At 40.8% G+C, this 23613-nt stretch overlaps 1 protein-coding gene across 1 annotated transcript; it reads left to right on the forward strand.

Moving 5' to 3' along the window:
- The first annotated feature begins 11013 nt into the window (after positions 1–11013).
- On the forward strand, positions 11014–13353 carry LOC111916684 (myb-related protein 2). Its single transcript, XM_023912360.3, has 6 exons — positions 11014–11465; positions 11560–11636; positions 11728–11788; positions 11866–11950; positions 12046–12115; positions 12203–13353. Exons 1-6 carry the CDS (start codon positions 11264–11266, stop codon positions 12725–12727), a joined length of 1020 nt encoding a protein of 339 aa, XP_023768128.1. The 5' UTR covers positions 11014–11263; the 3' UTR covers positions 12728–13353.
- Positions 13354–23613: the final 10260 nt, after the last annotated feature.

The raw sequence follows: 23613 nt of genomic DNA on the forward strand, positions 1-23613 counted from the left end.
TTCTAAGAGTTTTTGAATTATTTCTTTTCCAATTGTCATTTTCTTAAAATTTTCATTTTTTTTAAATTTAAAATCCACATTTGTAACATCCCAAAATTCAAGACCAGAAATTTCTTTTTAATAAAACATTACTTTAAACAAAGACATCACTCCAAAACATCATCTGAGTATAAGTTTTCAAAACACTTGTTTATTATCAGAGTAAACATTCCCAGGCTGACTAATCTATGGTGTGTGTCATGCGATCACTCCGAGCTCCTCCCTCCGCTACCGGAAGTACCTGAAAACAAAACTGAAAACTGTAAGCACGAAGCTTAGTGAGTTCCCCACCTTACCACATACCATGCATAACCAAATACTGCACATACTGGGCCACGCCCGCTATCCGGGGCCTCGCCCCCTACTTCGGGCCTCGCCCGCTACAACGGCCCCGCCGCTCCAGGCCCCGCCTGGCTTCGAGCCTCGCTCGGATACAGATCTGTTTCACTTAGGCCTCGCCTGTCACAGGGCCTCGCCCACTAACATATAATAACACATAACGTATCACATAACATTACATAAGCTAAACATATACTAACAACCCTTGCTCTAAGGCCTCGCCTATCTCTGGGCCCCGCCCGAGTTCTGCTACTGATGAGTCATGGAACCTCGTCCATACTCCTGCTGATAGTGAGGTTCGGGCCCAGCCCACCCTCACTCCTTTCCTAACTTGGGCCTCGCCCCTGCTCTGCTGCTACTGAGATGTGGAACACCATCCACACTCTGCTATTGGTGAGATACGGGACCTCGCCCTCTCTCACCTCCCCACCAGGCACATACAAGTATCACACAGACAACAAGTATAGACTATCACATAAACCGCTCCTTGGGCACCCGCCCTCTGTCATTGGACCTCGTCCAAATATCATACTGGCATACTATGCCTAGGGCTAACCCCCGGGTCTTCTACTCATAACTACATGGGCCGGCATTGTGGCCGTAGACCCATTCATACAAAGGGAAACTCACCTGATATTGCCGAACTGCCGCTGCTAACCCCTTTGACCGCTACCTGACCGCTAACTCCGAATTGCTGCTCCGCTAGCTCCCCGAGCTACCAACAACAACCCAACACTTAGTCTAACTGACCTCCAAAGGTTAACCAAGTCAACTCTGGTCAAAGTCGATGTCCCGGTCAAAGTCAACCTTCCAGGTCAACCCTACTCGCCGAGTCACCCTACTGACTCGCCGAGTCCATAAATCCAGAGTCCTTCCACTCGCGACTCTACTCGCCGAGTCAGCCCCTGACTCGCCGAGTTTACTGATTCTCGATTTCTGTCCTGACCAACTCACTGAGTCCTGGCTCGACTCGCTGACTCGAGTCTTAACTCGAAGGGTTTGGGACCACTCGACCTGACTCGCCGAGTCTAAGAACAGACTCGCCGAGCACACGACAAACTTCATCCAACTCGACGAGCTGTTCATCCAACTCGCCGAGTTCATGCCCATCTTCATCCGACTCGACGAGCTGTTCATCCCACTCGTCGAGTTCCTCCTCATCTTCAAGCTACTCGCCGAGTCCACTCGAAGGACTCGTCGAGTCCACTAAGATCCACTTACATGCAGAGGACTTCCGAGTCATGCATGAGCTCCAAACTATAGATCTACCCTCCCCAAGCCTATTTCCCACGTAAAGTTGCAAACTTTACGTGTAGAGAGTGAGATCCAGGCAAATTACACCCATAGCTAGGGTTTAGGACCAAGAGACTCCAATTTCCACCCAATGGCTGATACTTTATGGGATTACATACCAAAATAAACATGGATCTGAGGTAGCAACCTCAGATCTGGTCCTCAAGCTCAAGATTGGTCTTAAACATGGCTTAAAAGCCCCAAAACTCATAACCAAGGAAAAATATGGAGGAGAGAAACGAATTGATACCTTCCGATGCTCTGAAATGCTTCCCAAACTTCAGATCCAAAGCCACTCCCTGATGCTTCAAGGATTCCCACTCCTTCTTCTTCCTTAAACCCACTCAAAAATGGCTAGAAGCTTGAATGAACACAATGGGGGCTTAAGGTGCGGCGTTCTGGGTGCAAGAGGCTGTAAAGGAGCCCTAGGAAGAAGATTAAGATGCTTAAATAGGCTCCAAGCCCCGGATTTAGGGTTTTCCTCGCACAGACCAGACTTGCCGAGTCCACTTGGCCGACTCGTCGAGTTGGTCACTTTCTTATCGACCCGGATCCCGCTCCGACTCGCCGAGTCCTTCCTTTGACTCGTCGAGTCCCTCTTAAATTTAGGGTTTTCTTTACTTTCTTGGCTTTCAAAATCCTGGGTGTTACAACTCTCCCCCACTTAAACTGAACTTCGTCCTCGAAGTTTACCATGGCCCACCGCCTGCGATCTGCCTCCAATACCCAACACCAGCCGCCTACCTACGCTGGTCTTCCACCGAATACTGCACTGAACCCACAGGGGTTCTCCACTTCTTTCCTTGCGCAAATCCCTTGCCTTCCCAAGGCAAAGTCTCATTACCGACTTTTCCTTTGACACTGTGAAGGTCCTATCCTTCACTAACTTCATCATCTCCCTGCTATTTCCAGGACGGGTCATCACCGTCAGCACTCACTGACACTCCTTCCTGTCAACACTTGGTGTCGAGCACCCCTCGACTCAACTAACTGAAGTCCACCATACGCTGCATACTCGCACTGCCACCGACTGGCAATTTAACTATTCCCCGACTGACTTCCTGATAAACCGGGACCGCCCTGGTCCCTACCAACCTATCAATGACTGGATTACCGGTTCCCACCGATAGCTAGTCCCAACACCATCCCTGGTCGCTCTCAGCGACTTCCAAGGATACCTCGACCATCTATAACTGCTCAATCAGTCCTGCCATCCAGGCACTACAAACCTGGGATCCCCGATCCCTTAACCTGACACTAAAATCCCGACCAGGTCCCACCTGCGCTGCTAAAAACTTACGGGCCTTGCCCACAGGTCTCACCCAACCATACTACTGAGCAACCCTGCTCCCAGGTCTCACCTGCACCGCTAATCTCATACGGGCCTCGCCCACGGGTCTCACCCAACTATATACTGGAGCGGCCTCTCCCAAGGTCTCACCTCTCTAGAGCTATACAGGCAACTCCCTACTACTCTCATCCACTACCCATTCCTGATCCCTACCTGATCACTAGGAGATAAGGGCCTCGCCCCGACTCCGCTAACGAAACTACTAAGGAATGCTACGGCTGCCCCGTAGTCTTACAACACTCCCTACCACTGACTGCTAATACGAAGGCACCCACGTGCCATCGACTTCTCAAGATCCTTATTCCGACTCCCGCGAGTCCTTCAGGCGATCCACCATCTGAATTCTCAATCATAACCAACCATACCATCCCACGCGCTAGCTGATATGGAGTTTCTCAAACTCCCAACCCTGGAATCCTCAATCCATCAACGTTGAACTACTTCTCTTCCCTCTCGGAGGTCACGTACTCGTTCTGGGTCTGCGTGCTCCTCTCTGGGCACATCCGGAGGATTCTCCCCCACTTCGATCCTGCTTACCCCTTGCTGCTCAATATTCAAAGAAATCCCGATCCTTGCTACCATTCCATAACCCATCCACTGAGGAACCCAAGCCCGCCATAGCTAGGGCTTTAGCCAATCCATCACAATCACTGCACCATTCCGAACTAACGAAAAAACCAAATCCCTCCCAAGCATGCTACAGATACTGCATCCTTCGAAACCTTCTTCAATAGAGCACATCCCCCCCCTAACTCCCATACAAATATCCAAGGTATGCAAATGGCATATAACTCGATCACAATCAACCAATCAAAATAAAACACTCATACCGATAATGATGCAGAACCATAACAATGAAATCATGCTCAAAATAAAAGAACTGAGAATGGAAATTGCATACCTGCAACGTCCGGCGATGCTCGCGCCTCCAAGGTCGTCATCTGAAAAGCCCTGCTCCCTGCTGCAGGTGCCTCTACCCGGCCCTGACGGCCATCTGCGATCCTCAAGGTTGCAGGGGCGGGTGCCATCACCCGTCCTGCTGAAGACAAACTGGGGCACTAGGCCTTCTTGTGGCCCCGCTGGTTGCAATGAAAACATATCATGTCTGATCCCTGCGCGGCGGTAACAGTACAATCCCTGCTAAAATGACCAGTCCGACCGCACTTGAAACAGCCAGACTCACCACCGCTACCACTCCTGCATGCGCCCCCGTGCGCCCTGCCACACTTTCCGCATCGACTGCGGTCCTGACGATCCCTCGATCTCGAATCCGATCCCTTGGGCCTTTTGCCCGAACCCGCTGATACCTGAACCTCATCCGGCTTCCTCTTCCGGATCTGCTCCAAATCAATTTCTCTTTCCCTAGCCCGAGAAATCATATCTTCCAGCGTCTTACAGCTGGACCTGCTCACGAACTCCCTGATGTCGTCCCTCAACATCTCATGGTACCGAGCCTTCTTCATCTCCTCATCCGCTACATACTGCGGTACAAGAAGAGCCCTTTCCCTGAACTTGGCGGTGATCTCCGCCACAGTCTCAGTAGTCTGCGTCAAATCCTGAAACTCTCGTGCCAGCTGCTGCACCTCAATAGTCGGCGAAAACTCCGCCCTGAACCTGGCCAAGAAATCGCTCCAAGTCATCGCGTCCAACGCGGCATCATCCCCCAAAGCATGACCAATCTCCTCCCACCTCCCTCGCTCTGTCCTTCAGAAGACAGGAGGCGAGTCTAACCTTGTCCCCCTCGGGACACTTGCTCGTACGAAAAGCGTTGGCAACATCAGCCAACCATCTGCTGCTAGCAATGGGGTCCCTAGCCCCATGATAGTCTGGTGCCCCGCAGGCTCTGAACTCTCGAAATGTCAAGGTACGCGCTCCCATCAATGCCATCATCTCAGTACGGAAGGCTCCCAGCCTCTCCTCCAAGATCTCCAGTATGCCCTCCTTGACTGTGCCAAAGATCACAGGAGTCTGAGCTAGAATACTGCGCGTAACCTCAGCTGATATCAACTCCCTCATCCGCTCCTCGAGCTGCTCGGTCCCTGAACCCGAGGCTGATCCCTCTCCGGCGCCTGATCCGCCCGCTGGTCTCTCTCGCAATGTCACCATGCTGAAAATATACCACAACCACAATCAGAATACCCATCATTGATACAAGATCAAACATGCCCTACCAGGTTCCCGGTCTTGCCTCCGCCCTTCCTGAATCGAGTACGGATCCTCTGCTTTCAGTAGTACGGGCCCATACTACCTTCCACATCTATCCGTACTTTCCCCAGGAATTGCTTTGACTCCACCAGGTCCCTTAATCACTCATACTGCTCCCAACTCTATCTCATCCTAGGCTTACCCTAGGGAAACCTCTAACTCAACTCAAACCAGTCCTCAGCTGCTGAAGGTCTCCTTGTGATGCCAATTAGACATCACCTGGATACCATCACATGCGACGAGGCTCGGATAATCCTTCAAGTAAAGGACTCGTCCCTACAACGGTTAGACTCAAACGAGAGCTGCGCAATAGGGTCAATTCCAGTACTCTGAGATTATTCAACCCTGATCACATGTGACGTAACGTATCCACCTAATGGCTAACTCCCATCATTCAGAATCCCACCATGCACAAAGCAAGCAGCATTCGGCCAAGGGAAAATCTAACCACCACATACTCAAGCAATCATATCCACATAGCAAGAATCTGAACTAGCATGCAACACAAACTCATAAACTCAGGCATAACCTAACAGGCTATCCTACTACTGTCTAATCAACACTATCATGCAGCTCAAAAGCACAAATAACAGACACATAAGGCATCATCCCTAGATCCTTAGTCCTATTCTAGCATGCCGTTCTATCAACTGATAATCATAACATAAACTTGTATGGGTATTTTGGGGTACTTATTTGAGCTCGGTTGATTGCATGCACCACACCTCTTTTCTCTTTTCAAAGTTCTTTTCTTTCTAAATTCTTTTTTTTTTTTTTTTTTTTTTTTTTTTTTTTTTTGCTTTTCTAAAACTATTTTTCGTTCTCAAAATTCTTTTTACAAAACTGCCTTTTCACTTTTGAAAACTTTTTATCCGACCCCTCAGTTTGAGTTCAGGCACACCCGAGAGTATGCCCGAATCCCTCAAACCAAGGCTCTGATACCAACTTGTAACATCCCAAAATTCAAGACCAGAAATTTCTTTTTAATAAAACATTACTTTAAACAAAGACATCACTCCAAAACATCATCTGAGTATAAGTTTTCAAAACACTTGTTTATTATCAGAGTAAACATTCCCAGGCTGACTAATCTATGGTGTGTGTCATGCGATCACTCCGAGCTCCTCCCTCCGCTACCGGAAGTACCTGAAAACAAAACTGAAAACTATAAGCACGAAGCTTAGTGAGTTCCCCACCTTACCACATACCATGCATAACCAAATACTGCACATACTGGGCCACGCCCGCTATCCGGGGCCTCGCCCCCTACTTCGGGCCTCGCCCGCTACAACGGCCCCGCCGCTCCAGGCCCCGCCTGGCTTCGAGCCTCGCTCGGATACAGATCTGTTTCACTTAGGCCTCGCCTGTCACAGGGCCTCGCCCACTAACATATAATAACACATAACGTATCACATAACATTACATAAGCTAAACATATACTAACAACCCTTGCTCTAAGGCCTCGCCTATCTCTGGGCCCCGCCCGAGTTCTGCTACTGATGAGTCATGGAACCTCGTCCATACTCCTGCTGATAGTGAGGTTCGGGCCCAGCCCACCCTCACTCCTTTCCTAACTTGGGCCTCGCCCCTGCTCTGCTGCTACTGAGATGTGGAACACCATCCACACTCTGCTATTGGTGAGATACGGGACCTCGCCCTCTCTCACCTCCCCACCAGGCACATACAAGTATCACACAGACAACAAGTATAGACTATCACATAAACCGCTCCTTGGGCACCCGCCCTCTGTCATTGGACCTCGTCCAAATATCATACTGGCATACTATGCCTAGGGCTAACCCCCGGGTCTTCTACTCATAACTACATGGGCCGGCATTGTGGCCGTAGACCCATTCATACAAAGGGAAACTCACCTGATATTGCCGAACTGCCGCTGCTAACCCCTTTGACCGCTACCTGACCGCTAACTCCGAATTGCTGCTCCGCTAGCTCCCCGAGCTACCAACAACAACCCAACACTTAGTCTAACTGACCTCCAAAGGTTAACCAAGTCAACTCTGGTCAAAGTCGATGTCCCGGTCAAAGTCAACCTTCCAGGTCAACCCTACTCGCCGAGTCACCCTACTGACTCGCCGAGTCCATAAATCCAGAGTCCTTCCACTCGCGACTCTACTCGCCGAGTCAGCCCCTGACTCGCCGAGTTTACTGATTCTCGATTTCTGTCCTGACCAACTCACTGAGTCCTGGCTCGACTCGCTGACTCGAGTCTTAACTCGAAGGGTTTGGGACCACTCGACCTGACTCGCCGAGTCTAAGAACAGACTCGCCGAGCACACGACAAACTTCATCCAACTCGACGAGCTGTTCATCCAACTCGCCGAGTTCATGCCCATCTTCATCCGACTCGACGAGCTGTTCATCCCACTCGTCGAGTTCCTCCTCATCTTCAAGCTACTCGCCGAGTCCACTCGAAGGACTCGTCGAGTCCACTAAGATCCACTTACATGCAGAGGACTTCCGAGTCATGCATGAGCTCCAAACTATAGATCTACCCTCCCCAAGCCTATTTCCCACGTAAAGTTGCAAACTTTACGTGTAGAGAGTGAGATCCAGGCAAATTACACCCATAGCTAGGGTTTAGGACCAAGAGACTCCAATTTCCACCCAATGGCTGATACTTTATGGGATTACATACCAAAATAAACATGGATCTGAGGTAGCAACCTCAGATCTGGTCCTCAAGCTCAAGATTGGTCTTAAACATGGCTTAAAAGCCCCAAAACTCATAACCAAGGAAAAATATGGAGGAGAGAAACGAATTGATACCTTCCGATGCTCTGAAATGCTTCCCAAACTTCAGATCCAAAGCCACTCCCTGATGCTTCAAGGATTCCCACTCCTTCTTCTTCCTTAAACCCACTCAAAAATGGCTAGAAGCTTGAATGAACACAATGGGGGCTTAAGGTGCGGCGTTCTGGGTGCAAGAGGCTGTAAAGGAGCCCTAGGAAGAAGATTAAGATGCTTAAATAGGCTCCAAGCCCCGGATTTAGGGTTTTCCTCGCACAGACCAGACTCGCCGAGTCCACTTGGCCGACTCGTCGAGTTGGTCACTTTCTTATCGACCCGGATCCCGCTCCGACTCGCCGAGTCCTTCCTTTGACTCGTCGAGTCCCTCTTAAATTTAGGGTTTTCTTTACTTTCTTGGCTTTCAAAATCCTGGGTGTTACAACATTTTAATGAGATTTATATATGTAAAGTAGATCATTCTAGTAAATTTCATAATAAATGCTCTACAAACTTTATTACTTACTTAATTTATTATATTCTTTGTATTTATGTAAAATTATTCCTTCAAAAAATATGTAATGCTTATAATTTTATACTAAATTTCTTTTTATAAACCCGTATAATACACGGGTCTCACACCTAGTTAACTATTAAAGTAAGTATAAAATTCGACCAAAATGTGCTTACTTGCAAGTAACAATCAATTAAAATAGGAAAATCATGACATCCAAAAGCAAGGAAATTGGACGACTTATTTATCAAATTGCATACTTTAATTTGGGCCTAGCTTAATTCCAATTTGTTTCACCCCTTTACCAGAAAGGCGGCACATGATTCGTTTACAACAAAAGACCACAGCTCCACATCTAATCTAAACTCTTTCTGGCTCATAATATTAAAACCCAAAAACATCAAATTAATCTTCACATATATTTCTTTCAAAAGATTCCAAAACCATAAATGGTACCGTTTATATGCGACCAAATTTGAACATTGAAGGACTAATCAGCATTTATGACTATTAAAGCCATGCAAAACTAACACACATATAGATTGATGCAAGTCAATATTTGTTTATGACTTGTCTTAAGACTTACATACCCTTTGTAGGGGTAAATGGGTAACATTTAGCTTTAGCAAGTTAGTTCAATTAACATGGGATGTTCATTTTCCATGGAACGGATGGAGTATAAAGCAACCAAAAGTAGTAAAAGGTATGAAGTGAGTGTGGGTGGGAACCCATTTTTTGCGGCCTTGAGTGGAAAGGAATAAGACCCAACATTCTTGACTTGAGAGTAATTGGCTTTACTTAAAAATGATTCCAAGATTCTATTCTAGTGGAATCACTCTTTCTATTCTTCCCTTTTCCTTTATCCATCAAGAATTACATTCCAAGTCGTTTATGTTATTTTCTCTTCCATGGGGTGCCAGGCATATGTGGTTTACAGTCACAGCCAATAAGATTCCAACACGTGTCTTTAAGTTTCTAGATTTTCAAAGGGGGAATATGATACTTAACCATGATACGTTGATATGTTCCTTTACGTGAGCTTCACCATGTCTTCAAAAGACAACTTAAAAGACTTTAGAGCATCGGAGCCTTAAAAAAGGAAATACAAGTACAAAAAAAGAACAAGTGCCCATGTTCTAGATTCCAAGTTGAAAAGAATATATACATAGGAATAAAGAAACAACACCTTCATAAACCTTACTACTTTCCTATAGATGGGTGTAATTACTGTTTTAATCAATAAACCATGACAATTTTTTTTGTGCATAAGTGGTTGGGAACTTGGGATAGTATTTTACGTATTTCCAGTTATGTATTCTATTCGTCCCAAAATTATAGTCCATCTTTCCTTTTTGGTTTGTCCCAAAATTAATAGTCCACTTCTAAAAATAAATAACATTTTTACCAAAATACCCTTTCACTGTTACTTAACCAAATAAACATTTAATGGAACATTAAATGTAAAGTAAGGACAAAGTTGTCATTTTATTATATAAAGTTAGTGGTAATTAATATTTTTCTTACTCTGTGTGTTTTTTATCTGTGGACAATAATATAGGGACGGAGGGAATAATATTTTATCATGACCGCATGATGACAAGCTTGTATCATAGAGAGAGATGCAAGTAAACCTTTTAATTGCAAAACAATGGAAATATAAATGTTTTTTTTAAGTACTTAGTAATTTGTACATACTATTACTGGAGAGATGTCATTTGGTCTTCAATGACATGAAGTGAAAGTTGTGACAAAAGATAAGAAATATTGTTGGTGTATAAATGTATTTTGTGTTCACTGCATGTTATAAACTAATATGAAGATATCAACTGCAGTTTATGAGAGTTAGACCTACACAAGTGCTAAATTAATTTATAGATTATTGAAAACAAATATTGAGGAAGATGTCTGGACTCTGGAGATCCATACCAGATTTGCTTCTTCTCATAAAATGAAAGTATGGAGACAAGTACAAGTACAACGCATCATTTGATCTTTATTTCTTTTCAAAGGGTCCCACTAGAGTTCAAATTCGTGGAGGCCTTCTGTCCTATAACACCTGAAGAATTGGAAGATTTTGGGTTGAGGGGACCACTTCCATCTAGCCTCAAACTTGAAGGGGGGCAAAACGAATGTGTTCTTATTCCATTCCTCCCCTCCAAGCAGAAGCATCTCTCAAATTTTCTACTTTTATTCTTGTATGCATCTATTCCAAGTTGCGGATGCTTTAGTCAACATAATCTTCTTCCATTTCCTCCATATTTCCATTATGTCGTTATCTATATCCTAAATACAGAAATATGGAGCATAATCATCATCAATAGTTGAAGACCAATGCAATGAGATATGAATAAGGATATAAACGTCTTTCAAGTCCCCAAGACAACAAGATAGTGGATAGCCAGTATCCTGGTCAGAAAAGTCATGGAATAAGATTCTTTTAACTTTTATGAATCTATTCCAGTACCCATTGGAAGGTGTTTAGAGTTCTATAGTGCAAAGGAATTAACTATTCCGGTTTGAGAATAATAAAATAGAGAGGTTGAAAAACAAAGTATTTAGAAGTCACCACAGATATTCGGTGGAAGTTTAGTTTAGTGTTGTTCCTATGCTTCGCTTGGAAAGCACTCCACCAACCCCTACCCCTACCCTCACCCCACCCCACCCCACCCATTCTCCATTTGCTTTATAAGTTGAAGCTGAGCAAAACATCGATATGTAAGAGTTGATCAGATAGGGCAATAAGATATACGTAATAATTATAGTATCAAGGTATAAAGATGTATTATCATCATAATCATCAAGGAAAGAGCGTTCATTCTTCATCAAGAATATCAATTACACCAGAAAGGCATTTATTTCTGCAAGGTGGGGGCGATTCAGGACTTGTTCTATCAACTGATGCTAAGCCTAGACTCAAATGGACACTAGACCTCCATGAACACTTCATAGATGCAGTCAACCGGCTTGGAGGAGCAGATAGTAAGTGCATTTCTAAAAATTTGTATTAAAAGAGAATAAAAAAAAAGTAATGAAAATAAAAGCTTATAAATATTTGTTCTATATTTTTGTATAGAGGCTACTCCAAAATCAGTTTTAAAGCTAATGGGAATTCAAGGGCTTACTTTATACCACTTAAAGAGTCATCTTCAGGTGCGACACATGCCAACAAGATTTCCTTTTAGAATTATCATTTTAACATATTTTGAAAGAATCTAAATTAATTTGCATTTTTGGTTAGCAGAAGTACAGACTCAGTAAAAATCTATATAGGCAGACTAATAGTGGTGACACAAATAAAGTTGGTAAGAAATCCAAGAATCCAATTTAAGATGTTTTGTTAGAATTTATAGTAGATGATAAGAAATGTTTCTGATTGTAGGTATGATCGCACCAGCAGGAGATGCCAATGGTGAAACAAATGGAACCCAGATGAGCAATTCAAGTGTTTGCCCTCAAACAAACAAGTAAGAGATATTCATTCAGCTGTACATAGAAATGAAAATGATAGATAATACACTCAAATGTTGATTCTAAATTTGTAATACAAATATCAATTCAGCAACTTGCAGATGAGTGAAGCAATACAGATGCAAATTGAAGTTCAAAGAAGGCTACATGAACAACTTGAGGTACAAAAGAAGATTCCAAAAATGTATTTGTCCAGGGTTAAAAATGTTTTCTCAAAGTATGAATATATTCTTCTTCATATGAAATAGGTACAGAGACACTTACAGCTTCGCATAGAAGCGCAAGGGAAATACTTACAAGCAGTTCTTGAAAAAGCACAAGAGACTCTTGGAAAGCAAAACCTAGGTAAAGTAGGAGTCGAGGCTGTAAAAGTTCAACTATCTGAATTGGAGTCAAAAGTATCCACTCACTGCCTAAATTCTACATTTTTGGGTATTAAAAATGTGTCGATGCAGACAAATCAGCCAACAGATTGTTCAGACGATAGTTTCTTGACTTACTGTGAAGGTCAACAAAGTGAACAAGAGATGATAGGTTTGACCTTTTTAGAATCCAAGAAGGTTGACAGTGATCTGTCTATGACGGTTGGGGGACATAAAAGAAGTGAATGGAACACCAGTAGAAGCTACAATGAAAAAAGATTTATGTATGGGGACGAGGAAGTCATGTTAGAGAATATTGAGAGGCAAAAAGAGTTTCGGTTTCCATATATTGGACAGAAACTGGACCTTAATGTCCATGATGTGGATCATGTAGCTTCAAGTCACAAGTAGTTCGATTTGAATGGAGTTAGTTGGTAGCTAACAAGGTATACTTTTGAATGCAGATTTATCTTTTCTCATTAATGCAATGAACAAGAACTTTGAGCTAGTATCTTACCCAATGGAAACAGACTAAGAGAATATCATAAGACTAAGGTCTGGTGATTACCCGGTAACGATCACAATGAACGGTTAGCCGTACCTAATGGGAGAACCTGAGAGTACACTCCGACTGTTAAATCAGTGAGGGCTATATATATTAAGTGCCAATTAGTAGCATGGCAACTGGACAGAAGAGTACTAGGGAACCCCATTGCCGAGTCCCCTGTGAGGGAAATATAAATGCATCCACATCCACATCCCCAATGGGGAATGGGAAATCCAGATTTGGGAACTAGCCGATGACATATTCCATGGAAACTGAACAACTCAAGAAGATATGGTTTGGAGACGAATGTATATTCTATCTTTCAAAAATTACAGGTTTTCTTTATAAACTTAATTATACTTTTCTATAATGTTGAAAACTATCAAATGTACATTCTCATAACTGAGAAATTTAGAAAACACTTTAGATTTTTGTCTCAGGTAAGCCCAAGAAAAGGAAACGATCAAGAAATATGACTAATATTTTATTCCACTATGACTTTCCAAAGGAGAAATCCAAACATCATAATGAATAACTTAATATGAAAAAGAAACATTAGGTTTAGACAAATCAAATGACAATTTAACATGTTTGCCAAGTTGACAAGCATGACACAATAAAAGAGAATCATTTTTATTGTATGAAATAAAATTCTTGGAAACTAAAAACTTGAAGACTTGTTGACCGGGATGACCAAGTCTTTAATGCCACGTGGATGAGGATGAACACTTGAGGAGTCAGATAAGTGACATGATAGATCTCACCTAAGTTGTCACATTGGAGGAGGGTTTGATGAGTCTGCGGTAATCCTTCATAAAAAACCAAATTCGTCAAATTCAATAGAACATTTGTTATCACAAGTAATGTGATGTACATAAATGAGATTTTTAATGATTTGAGGAGTTATGAGGACGTTTACTAAAGACAGAGTGTAAAAGGAATTATAACCGAGAGTTGTGTAACATTTGTCTGTGATACAAATTTGAGATCCATCACCAACTAATATAAAAAAATGTTTGCACTTATCACTAAACGATTTGAGTATACCTAAGTCGTCATGGAGATGTGAAGTCACTCCAGTTTCAATATACAAGCTCGTGTTTTCAGGGTCTTGAATATTCATAGTGCTAAAGAATTGTGATAAAGTTGTTGCTAGATCATTGAGGGTCGAAAAAGAAAATCATTGTAGGTTATTTGGTTGTCCAACTTGACCAACCATAAAATCCTGTTGATTTTGGGTTGTAGGAACCAAATTGGGACATGAAGATGGCTTCCTTGAGAAAGCATGTTGATAAGGGTGCCATTGGACCGAATTAGGTGGTTGCATGGCCCAACATTGTTGTTTGGTCGTTGAATCTAAAAACCCAGCATTGTTGTTTGGTCGTTGGACCGAACAAACATGATGGCATGAAAACCCAACACTCCCGCTACTATTTTTGATCGAAACAGAAAGGTAGCCACCTCCGTTATTTCGTTAATGGTGATTCCGGTCACCAGCTCTATTGCCACCATTGGACCTGCCGTCGCCTCGGTGATTCCGACCGCCCCTTCCACGATTGTAATTTTGATTCCGATTTTGGTAATTAATTCACACTAAGAACAGTTTGAGAAGTGGCATTATCAAGGTGATTGGCTTGTACAAAACATTGCTGATTTTGAAGAATCCATTTTTTTTTTCGAGAGGTGAAGAATAACCGTAATTATGAGAAGGTTAGAAACAAGGTTTTGTGATGGAGAGTGGTGGCAACAACATCGTATTTTGGAGATAACTCATTGATTGCATACATCACTAAATTCTTTTCTGAAACGGTGGAACCAATGTTTGCAAGTAAGTCGGAGATGGATTTGATTCGTGTGAAATATTCCAAAATTGTTGACTCACAAATGATGATGTTACAAAGTTCATTATCAAGTTCCTTTGTCCTGATGTCTTTGTTTTCCAGAAAAAAGGTCTTCAATGGCCTTCCAAACTTGAGATGCGGTGGAGTCGTTTGTCAAAATCATTTAGAGAAGAGGTTGAGTAAGAGTTACATAGAGTCATTGTTTCACAATCGAGTCGAATTTGCACCATTCTGCATTGGTTGTCTTGTTAGAAAAGCCATCAAGATGATCAAATATGGAGTAGTCAACGCAATGGGGTTTTGGAGAGTTCTCCCCATGCATTGTAATTCAATCGATTCATGTCAAACATTAGGTACATAGGATTTAATGTTGTTACTCTCCTAAATCTTATAAGAAGGGGTCACCATAAAAGAAGATAGAATCGTGAAGAAGAAGAAAATATGGAAAAGATGGTCGACGTATGAGAATGGTAACAACAGGAAGAAACAGGATTGGTTAGGGTTTGGAGAAATTAGCCTAGTAAACACGTGAGTTTCTATTATCAGAAAAGGATTACATATGATCCTTATATATAGAGATGAATATTACAATTAAGTACCCCTATTTATCATAATTATAATTAATTAACTAAAGTTCTAACATTCCCCCATAAGTTGAGGGTGGAGAACGACCTGGAACTTGGACCTCAAGAACTGGAATCGCTGAGAAGATAAAGGCTTCGTAAAGATATCCGTAATCTGATCACTCGTAGATATGAATTGAACATTCAGATGGCCTTTTCCTACCTGCTTACAATCAAAGTGGAAATCAACCTCAACTTGTTTAGTGTGGGCATGAAACACAGGATTGGCTGAGAGATAGGTGGCTCCTAGGTTGTCACACCAGAGAGGGGATGTGACCATTGTCCCTAGCTCATATAAAAGAGCCATTAACCAAATTAGCTCTGCAATAGTATCAATAAGGGCTTTATACTCAGATTTAGTAGACAATCTTGAAACCATATTTTGTTTGCATGCAATCCAAGAGACAAGATTCGATCCCAAATAGATGGAAAATCCCCCTTGTGGATCGTCGGTCGACTGGGCAACCATCCCAATCAGAGTCAGAATAAGCTTGAACGGGAGATGTGGCTGAGTTTTGCCAATAAGCTTCCATGAAGGCCTGTAGAGAGGAGTCAGACTGATGAAGAAGCAAGATGCCAAGGTCGTTGTGCCTTTGAAGTAATGTAGGATGCGTTAAACAGCGTACTAATTATTTTCTATTGGAGCGTGCATGAATTAGCATACACGATTCACACCAAAGGCAATGTTCAATTATGATAATGTGGCATATTGGAAGGCTCCAACACTCTGGTGATATATGGTAGGATCCGGAAGATGTGGGTTGTCATCAATGGTTAATGGATGAGAAGAGCGTATCGAAGAGCTAACAAGCTTGTAGTCTGATAGGCCTGACCGATGTAGAATGTCAAGAATTTTTTTTTTTGAGAAAGCACCAGATTTCGTTGATGATGAACAACTTCAATGCCCAAGAAATAGCTTGTTTAAGACCATAAAGTGACTTGTGCAGGAGGCAGACATGGTCCGCTTTAGTTGGATCAACAAAACCAGGAGGTTGTTTCATGTAGACAGTTGCTTGTAGGTCACCGTGTAAAAATGTGTTTTTTCATGTCCAATTGTCGGAGATCCCGGTTGTTGGTCACAACAAGAGACAGAATGAACCGAATGGTAGTGAATTTGACTACTGGAATAAAGGTCTCATTACAGTCAACATCCGGTCGTTGATGAAACCCTTTTGCTACAAGACATGCTTTGTAGCAAGTAATATGGCCCTATGGATCCTTCTTTAACCTGTACACCCACTTACAATCAACCAGATTAGTATTCACAATGTAAGGGACTAATGACCATGTTCCGTTCTTTTGAAGAGCTTGAAACTCCTCACTCATGACAAGATGCCACTTAGGAGATTTGTTAGCACCAACAAAGGAAGTGGGTTCATTGGGAAGGGTAGGAGCACGAGTAGAAGTGTAGGAAGAAGGGTCGAATCGAGAGGTGCGTGTAGGATTAGGACGAATAGTAGGGGACCGAGGTCTAAAGGTAGGTGGAGGTCTATGTGTTGGAGGTTGAGGTGGTGGGTCGAAGACGATAGAGGTGAGGTAGGTGAAGGAAGGGGACCATGAACCATAATTGGTGGTGGGTTAGGGAATACATAAGTATAGGGAGTAGTAGAGGGGTTGGGTGTTGGTAGCGAAGGGGTTTGAAATGGAAAAACATGTTCATTGAAGCGAACATGATGAACGATATATACACGTTCGGTTTGAGGGTCGAAACAGCGGTAGCCATGATGGATAGGGCTACATCCAAGGAAGACGCATGGTGTGGAACGAAAAACGAGCTTGTGACGATTGTAAGTGTTGGATTTGGTGTCTAAGCCCATAAATATAATTGGTGTGTAATTGATTTGATAGGATCATGGTCCTTTTGGGTTGCCTTCACTCATCCAACTTGACATGATGACTTTTGGAGAGAGAGGTTGAACTTATTATTTGGAATAATATTGGAATAATTGATTTATTAATTTATTATGAAAAATAATGTATTAATTAGAAATCATATTATTAATTAGTGATTAATCAGAAATTAATCTGGGATTAGTTTTGTGATTAATGGAACCGATTAATAATACAAGGGTTGTTTTGCAAATCATTGATAGTTGTGAAACTGGGCTCTTGGACCCCTTGGATAGGTTTGGACGAACACTATAGGGAGGCCTTATAGATTTTCGTCCAAGGGCTTCTAAAGGAGGGGTCTGTGGGTTGCTTAGTCCATAAGCAGGAAATTAGGGTTTCCACCTGAAAACCCTAGGAACCAAAAGTATTTAAGGAGGGTTACTCCTAGAATTTTCGGCCACTGGAAGCTAACCCTAGCATAGCTGAAAATCATAGAGTGCCTCTTCTCTCCTCTCATCCTCTTGCATAGAGTGTTTGTGAGCCATTAGAGGTGCAACATTTGGGGCACTAAGCTTTCAAGAGTCAAGGATCCTCGAGGTTGTTCTTGTTATTACGACAAAATGAGTAAGGTAATCTTCTAACCCTAATTTATACATGAATTTTGATTTTTATTCTAGTTTCTAGGTTTATTGCTTTGGTTTTCAATTTTCATGTTCAATTAGTGATAAACTTAGATCCAAAGCAATTAGGGTTGCATGATCACATAGGATTGTAGGTATGCTCATAACCCATCAGTAACGACGAAGAGGAGGGAAAGATTGACAATCGGAAACCTGAAGAAAGACATAATTGGGTTTCCAATTGTAAACTTGCTAAAATATGGACTTGTTTGAGGAAATTTAGGACGGTAAACGATTGATGAGATAAACAGCAGTGTTAAAAGCAAATGACCAGAAGCGTTGGGGGGAAAGTGAGATTGGGAAATTAAGGCTAGACCAGTTTCCACTACATGACGATGACGATGCTCAACGATCCCGTTTTGTTCACTTGTATGAACAATGCCAAGTTTATTGAAAAACGGAGTGAGTGAGAGAAATTCTCCTCCTCAATTAGATTGAACATTTTTTGAGTTTGGTGTTGACTTGACGTTCGACCATGGTGAAATTTGTAAAGGCGGAGTAAATATCAGATTTGTGAGCAAGGTGATAAAACCATGTGTACTGAGAATAATGATCAACACATAAGAGAAAAAATCAATAACCAACAAAAGAAACAGTGGCATAGGGTCCCTAAACATCACAATAAACTAAATCCAAAATTTTATTGCTATGAAAAGTAGAGTTATACAATGGAGGTTTTGAAGATTTGCCCAACTAACAAGAGGTATATAAAGAACTAAGTTTAGATGAAACAGGTAAAGAATAACTAGAAATAATATTATTGAAGACACATTGATGTGGATGACCAAGGCATTGGTGCCAGATAGTGGAAGAGATTCTGGATGTTGTGAAGGAAATCTTTGGAATGGACTTGAGTTGTGGAAGACAAAGTGAATAGAGGCCGTTGTCAGTTGGACCTGAAAGGAGGATAGTGTGGGTAGACTCATCCTTCACAAAAAAATAAGAAGAGTGAAATTCAAAATAAACATTGTTGTCATGACAAAATTGTTTAATAGATAAAAAGTTCTTTCGAATTTGAGGTACATGAAGAATATTCATCAGATTATGGGTGTTGGTGGGTGAGAATACTTTTGATGAACCAATATGAAAAATAGGGAGAGGATTACCGTCACCAACATGAAGTGAGTCATTACCATGATATGCATCGGATTTGTCAATATTTGATAAGTTAGGAGTAACATGATTACTAGCGCCAGTATTGGGACACCAAGTGGTTGCTGAAGTGGATCCATGTTCTGAACAGTTGGCGAAATTAGCTTAAGGGTTACACCGGGATTAATTTGGGCACTGAGACAGAAGGTGAGCTATACCACATTGGTTGGAATTCCCATATACTATATTCCGAGTTGAAGCACATTGAAATTTGCGACTTGAGGAGTTGTTGTCACGATCATGGTTAGAGAAGTGACCTCGTGAGTTCCCACGGTAATTTCCTTAACGAATGTTTGAAGGCCGAGTGACATAATTGGCTTGTGGTCGAGTGTTTTGTGAGCCAACAAGGTTTAGTTGATACCCTAAATGAGTGGTTAACAGATGTATACTGCTGAATTGTGACTGGATTGTTGTAAGATCAGGTAAAGGATTAGTTAAATTTCCTCCTGAATAGGCAGCGAACACTTGTGGTGATGCAGAAGTGGGCAATGAATCTGATTTGCCGATCATATAATCATGGTCATATGATAAACCTTGCATATCATTGAATGTGACCAGTGGTTGTCGAGCCAAAAGGTATGATTTTAAACCGTTGTATTCATCTCATAAGCCTGAGATGGTAAGCATTACCTAATCTTTTTCCTTCATGGGTTGCCCGATGTTGGACAAAGCATATATATATATATATATATATATATATATATATATATATATATATATATATATATATATATATATATATATATGTATTCCGTTATGCAACTAAGATATTTAAGTGGTGTTTCGACACCTTTCATCTCTATTTGAAGAAGCTAGGTTTTTAAGGTGTATTCACGTGAGGTGGTATTGGTGGCATATGCACGTTCTAACTGTTGGAATCCTAAGTCGATGAGGACTTGGAGACCAAGCAATCTAATTTATGGAAAGTTTAGTTTATGGCAAGTTGGTCATAAGTTTCCTAGTCTAATACAAGTTGGTTTGTTAGTCTATATATACCTATCTATAATCGAGTTTATGACTATGAGAATAGATTGTAAAACATTGGTTTTGAGTCAGTTTTTCCATTTAATCAAAGAGTGAATTTTGATTACTTTTTTTGTTTTGCGTTCTCATTTTGTAAACTAGAATTGGTATCAGAGCAAGGCGAAGACGGTGCCAGTTTGAGAGTCAGTTTCAAGAATAGCGTAGCCTTTCGCTGTGGGGGAGACACAACGGGAACCGGGTTTGGTTTAAGGGGTGTGGATTGTTTTTGAGCGCAAGTTGAAGCATCTTAACAACAACCTCAATTTTTCTTGATCGATCTTGTTCTAAGGTAGAGTGGCTAACCGGAAGCGCGGAATAAACGGATGGGAAGACATCAAAGCGGGTAACTTTGATTCAGCTCGTTTTGTGGGTGACGGAAGATGACAAAGGTGGTCGTGACCTTGTCTTGTTGTTCGGTGGAAAAGTGCTTTCGGAACAAGCTTATTAAAGAGGTCGGGGTGGGGTTAAAGAATTCTCTAGAAGGACTTAGAGATTCGGGGGTGATTGTTGGAATCCTAAGTTGATGAGGACTTGGAGACCAAGCAATCTAATTTATGGAAAGTTTATTTTATGGCAAGTTGGTCATAAGTTTCCTAGTCTAATACAAGTTGGTTTGTTAGTCTATATATACCTATCTATAATCGAGTTTATGATTATGAGAATAGATTGTAAAACATTGGTTTTGAGTCCGTTTTTCCATTTAATCAAAGAGTGAATTTTGATTACTTTTTTGTTTTGCGTTCTCATTTTGTAAACTAGACTAACGACAACAGCAGATGTTGAAAAGAAGCTTGAGAGATGGTTGATAGAATTAACATCCTAACATGTGCATCATTGGCAACCCATCGATGATAATTAGGGTTATCTGTTACAACAGTTTCTGTGGTGATTTTCAGTTCTGGACATTAGATAGTACCATCCACATAACCGATCAGATGATTAGTGATAAGGAATGGTTCAACCATTGCTTTCCAGAATCCATAATTAGTAGGAGAGAGGGTAATGCCAACCTTGTGGGTATTATGACTTGTTTTCTAAGTAGCAGTGAAGGCGATGATAGTTGCCATGATTGATTGAAGCAACAACAACTTTGTGTTTGGGCGGATTAGGGTTAGGATTTTGGGGCAGCTGAAACTTGGCTTTGATACTAAGTAAATACGTGAGTTGTATTATCAGAAAAGGATTGCATATAATCTCAATATATAGAGATGAATATTACAATTAAGTACCCTCTGTTTATCAAATTATAATTAATTAACTAACCGTTCTAACAAGCCTAATACTATGTCAAATGTATATTTCCCATAACTGGCATATAGCCTTTCCAAAGCAATATATACACAATGATACAAAATAGGATACCAACAAATACATGGGGTAACTACTAATGTCTGATAATGACATACAATACACATAATACATCTAACAAGGACAAAAGATAATTAATATATCATTTTTACCTTCAAATTAATATGATTTGAAAAAGTATATTTCCACGAAAAAAATCAAACGTCCAGAATGAAAAGGAAAATTGGACTATTTTTCATTTGGAACAAACTCGTACTAAGGCAAGCATGGTTACTTCAAAAATCACAAATTTAATCTTAACAAACTCAATTCAATGATCACAAAAAAAAACTGAATAATCATCTTAGTGGTGACTATCAACCACCATCTTGTCTCTCATTTGGAGCAAGCAATGAATCTTATTGAAATTAGAATTAACCAACTGAATAATAATCATCAAAAAAATTTCAATATCATAATGTTCTAATCAACAACAATATCCTAGTCACATAAGAATGGGGTAAGGGGTGTAAATTGTATACACTCAGGTGGATCATCTACTGAGACTAGGAACACTGCTTCCATTACTGACATATTGATGACCTTTGGCATAAGTAAAATGCAAGACTGCACCAGATCTCCTACATATAAGATGTCATACTGCAATGTAAAATAATCACTAGTATATAGACTAAAGAAACAAAATATACTAGATATAACATGAAAGTAAAAGGGTAGGATATTGTCCAAATAATACAAACAACAAAAATGGATATTATCAATAAAACAGAAACTGGTAGTAGCCATAACATCAAGGGGACAATAGTAACATCGTAAATATTGTACGACAAGCACAAGCAGTGGAATGAAAGCAAGCACATAGACTACTCATACACTACTCTGCTACCCTAATGTTAACATGCATACCCTCTTATATCAAGTTGGTGGATAACCAACATATTTCGTGGAACTAGAAGTTGGTGTTGGATTCCATTTGTATGATCACATGTTAGGTGTTGTGGCAACATCAAAACTCAATTGTTTTTTTCGAGTAGAGGAAAGTATAATAAGTTGATTATGGAAGTTATAATTGATAAACATTTAAAGTGGCATACTAGTATTAAATGGGTTTCTTGGTTACAAAACTTAATTTTGAACATTCTTTTGTAATTGTTTCCTAGCTTTTTGCTAGATTTGTTTATTAAAATCTTTTTTTTTTTGATAAAAAAGCCAAGAAATCCCTAGTGAAAATAGGTTCCAATATAGGGTTCCTCATCAGTCAAGGTTTTTTTTTTTTTTTTTTTTGCCATCCCTAGTACTATGCCACTAAGAGCATATTGAGGAGTTCGAGAGTAAGTAAGAAAGTGGATGTATTTATAGGTCAGCATGTTATGTAACACCCAAACTTTTCTTTGTTTTTATTCTATGGTTTTAGAAAAAACACTTGATGACACTTGGTCATGTTTTGCAAAAATGGTCATAAACAAAAACTTTTTGTATGCTTATAAATGGGTGTTACCAAATTCATATCAACACAAACCATAACAAGAAAATGAGAATTCACCAAAGATCGGAGTCAATAAGAACTCCCCTCCATCTATCTTCTAGTGTGCACATAATATATCAACTATCATCTTCTAATCTTGAGTAGATGATACATTGAATAAAATAAAATGCGTAAGATGAAAACGTCTCATAAGCTATACTGGTTTAGAAATAAAACTTCACCTAATAACTTGTAACGTATATTACTTTTATTATCAAAACTTTACTTTCAAATGCTATTACAAGTAATATACTTTACTTCCAAAACTTTACTATATTTTCAAAACTTTACTTTTAACTGCTATTACAAGAAATATCCTTTACTTCCAAAGCTTTACTATCTTTTCAAAACTTTACCTCCAAATGTTATTACAGGCAATATACTTTACTATCTTTCGAAACTTTACTTTCAAATGACATTACAAACAATATAAATTACTTCCAAAAAGCATTTACCAAACCCATTTACTTTACTTTCCAAATCATGCAAATATGGTATACGTAATGCATGTTATAACTATAGCGCTTTTCATTTATACTCTTTTTTGTACATGTTATCAGTTAACTGTTGATTCTAGTTTTTTATACTTAGAGTGTAATCTGTTTTAGTGATAGTCCAAGTCCATACCAAATGGGAGGAACAAATCAACCCATCTTGGCTCTCTTTTCCATTTAAGACATCAACATTGTGAAGTGAGGTACCGGTAGAGTCTTCTTGTCCCGTTACGGGGACATGTACGAACCTTGCTTGAAACATATTACAAAAGCT

The sequence above is a fragment of the Lactuca sativa genome, chromosome 1 (genome assembly GCF_002870075.4).
Source record: "Lactuca sativa cultivar Salinas chromosome 1, Lsat_Salinas_v11, whole genome shotgun sequence".
Lineage (NCBI taxonomy): Eukaryota > Viridiplantae > Streptophyta > Magnoliopsida > Asterales > Asteraceae > Lactuca > Lactuca sativa.

Excerpts from the sequence above, each read along its gene's own strand:
- LOC111916684 (XM_023912360.3), top strand. The coding sequence starts at position 11,264 with ATGTATTATCATCATAATCATCAAGGAAAGAGCGTTCATTCTTCATCA. Across the intron at positions 11,637-11,727 it reads ACTTAAAGAGTCATCTTCAG|AAGTACAGACTCAGTAAAAA; the intron begins GTGCGACACATG and ends TTTGGTTAGCAG. Across the intron at positions 11,951-12,045 it reads GTTTGCCCTCAAACAAACAA|CAACTTGCAGATGAGTGAAG; the intron begins GTAAGAGATATT and ends ATATCAATTCAG.